General features: G+C 37.2%; 1 protein-coding gene across 1 annotated transcript; it reads right to left on the bottom strand.

Annotated features, from left to right (window-relative positions):
• Positions 1-750: 750 nt before the first annotated feature.
• On the bottom strand, positions 751-1839 carry LOTGIDRAFT_176469 (hypothetical protein; the record flags this gene model as incomplete). The annotated part of the gene is made up of 3 exons (XM_009050322.1): positions 751-1190; positions 1264-1407; positions 1666-1839. Coding segments are annotated over 3 exons (758 nt in total), but the record flags the coding sequence as incomplete, so codon positions are not given.
• Between the last annotated feature and the right edge of the window lie 345 nt (positions 1840-2184).

Raw genomic sequence — 2184 nt, 5'->3', positions numbered from 1 at the left:
AAAAAAAAACCAATTAATCAAATAGTTTGCTTAATTTGACACTAAAAAATAAGGAAACCCATCTTTAATTTTTTTTTAAAAAAGTTTCTTTGAACGTTAATGCTGTCTCTATTCGATGGAATTGTCGGCCCAGGCACAGAGTGATATCAAGTGCTTCTGAAGAGTGAACTGAGAGCCCTGAGATATCTCAGATTGCTTTATATCTTAATCAGCACTGATCAACAGAAGAAAACTCGAGCGTCTGAGAGGACGGAGGATCATTGTTGGTGAGGAGCGGAGGGTGGTGAGGAGCGGAGGGTGGTGAGGAGCGGAGGGTGGTGGTGGTGGTTCGTCAAGCAAACTTACTTTTTAGTTTAATGGTAACAAGTAGAGGTCCTATAGTATTGGTACCGTCAGTGACATTGATGGCTAACGGTATGGTATCTACTGTTGCTGACCTCAGATCTATTGCTGACTTGATTTGTCCTGAATCTTCAATGAAATTAAGATGTTGGTGAAGAAGTATATGTCGATGGGTCATTAATGATGATAATGACATACCACACCACACGGCGTATGATGGTGTTTGGTGATGATGGGTAATGAATGATGATGATATGCGGCGCAATGATGACATTAATGTCATCATTGTATGATGACGAACTATATAATTATATGCGCTGTGTGAAACAGCCTGATTCTTCGGCTATCCCTAACGAGTATATAGAATGATGATAATCTTGGGCATAGTTGATTTGATTTTTCACCAACTCAGGTCGAATAACCAGAGGTTATGACAAAGTCTGGGCATAGTTGATTTGATTTTTCACCAACTCTGGTCGAATAACCAGAGGTTATGCCAGAGTCTGGGCATAGTTGATTTGATTTTTCACCAACTCTGGCCGAATAACCAGAGGTTATGACAGAGTCTGGGCATAGTTGATTTGACTTTTCACCAACTCTGGTCGAATAACCAGAGGTTATGACAGAGTCTGGGCATAGTTGATTTGATTTTTCACCAACTCTGGCCGAATAACCAGAGGTTATGACAGAGTCTGGGCATAGTTGATTTGATTTTTCACCGACTCTGGCCGAATAACCAGAGGTTATGACAGAGTCAGGGCATAGTTGATTTGATTTTTCACCAACTCTGATCGAATAACCAGAGGTTATGACAGAGTCAGGGCATAGTTGATTTGATTTTTCACCAACTCTGATCGAATAACCAGAGGTTATGACAGAGTCAGCCAATTTCTAATGAAGACTTACAAGTAAAACACTTACATGGATCTATTTTGAAATAACCGAAGTCAGGGTCACTGTACATGGTGAAGGTCAGCACGTCTTGTTCAGGATCTGTCACCGACATATTGTATATGAAACTATTTATAGATTGATATTGGGCAGCTTTAGCGTCGATTGTCTTCACTGGAACAAAAACAAAATGGTGGACTTTTAATCTAAATCCTTTCTCCTAGTGTTGGTTTGTTTTTTTTGTTTTTTTTTGTTAATGTTCTGTAATCCTTATTAAAGTGATACTACGTCTTAGAATGAACATAAAATTTAAGTTCTCGAAATGGTCAATATGAGTATATATTCATCAGTGAACTTACCTGGTGTCATAAAGTTACAACAGAATCCCTGTAAAATCTAGAAAATTGGAAAATTCATAAAAATCTGACAAACCTGTAGGTAAGCCTGCAGGAACAGGCGCTTGGTTACCAGTGACCTTGACCTTTAGAGTGGTAGTAGGAGCTGGGGTGTCCTTATCGCTACATTCAATAACCAAATCATACTCCTGGATCAGACTAAAATTCAACTTCGGTACACCCGAGCCAACAACGTAATATACTTTGTATTCTGTAAAGATACGATTATTTAGTGGGCTACATTCACGGGTTTCCTTGTTAAAGTGATACTACATCTTAGAATTAACATAAAATTTAAATTTTTTTAACTTGGTCAATAAGAGTATATATTCATCAGTAGATATACCTGGTGTCATAAATAACATAATAGGATCCTTATATAATCCAATAAATCCAAAAAACTTAATAAAAATGCAATTAACTATTGAAAAACGCTTAATATTAGCCTATGATTGTGCGTTTTTCAATAATGATTTAGATTTATGAATTTTCCAATTTTCTAGATTTTACAGGGATTCTGTTGTAACTTTATGACACCAGGTAAGTTCACTGATAA

The sequence above is a fragment of the Lottia gigantea genome (assembly GCF_000327385.1).
Source record: "Lottia gigantea unplaced genomic scaffold LOTGIsca_1493, whole genome shotgun sequence".
NCBI lineage: Eukaryota > Metazoa > Mollusca > Gastropoda > Lottiidae > Lottia > Lottia gigantea.
Note: the sequence above shows the minus strand (reverse complement) of the source record. Positions and strands in the feature narration are given on the sequence as shown.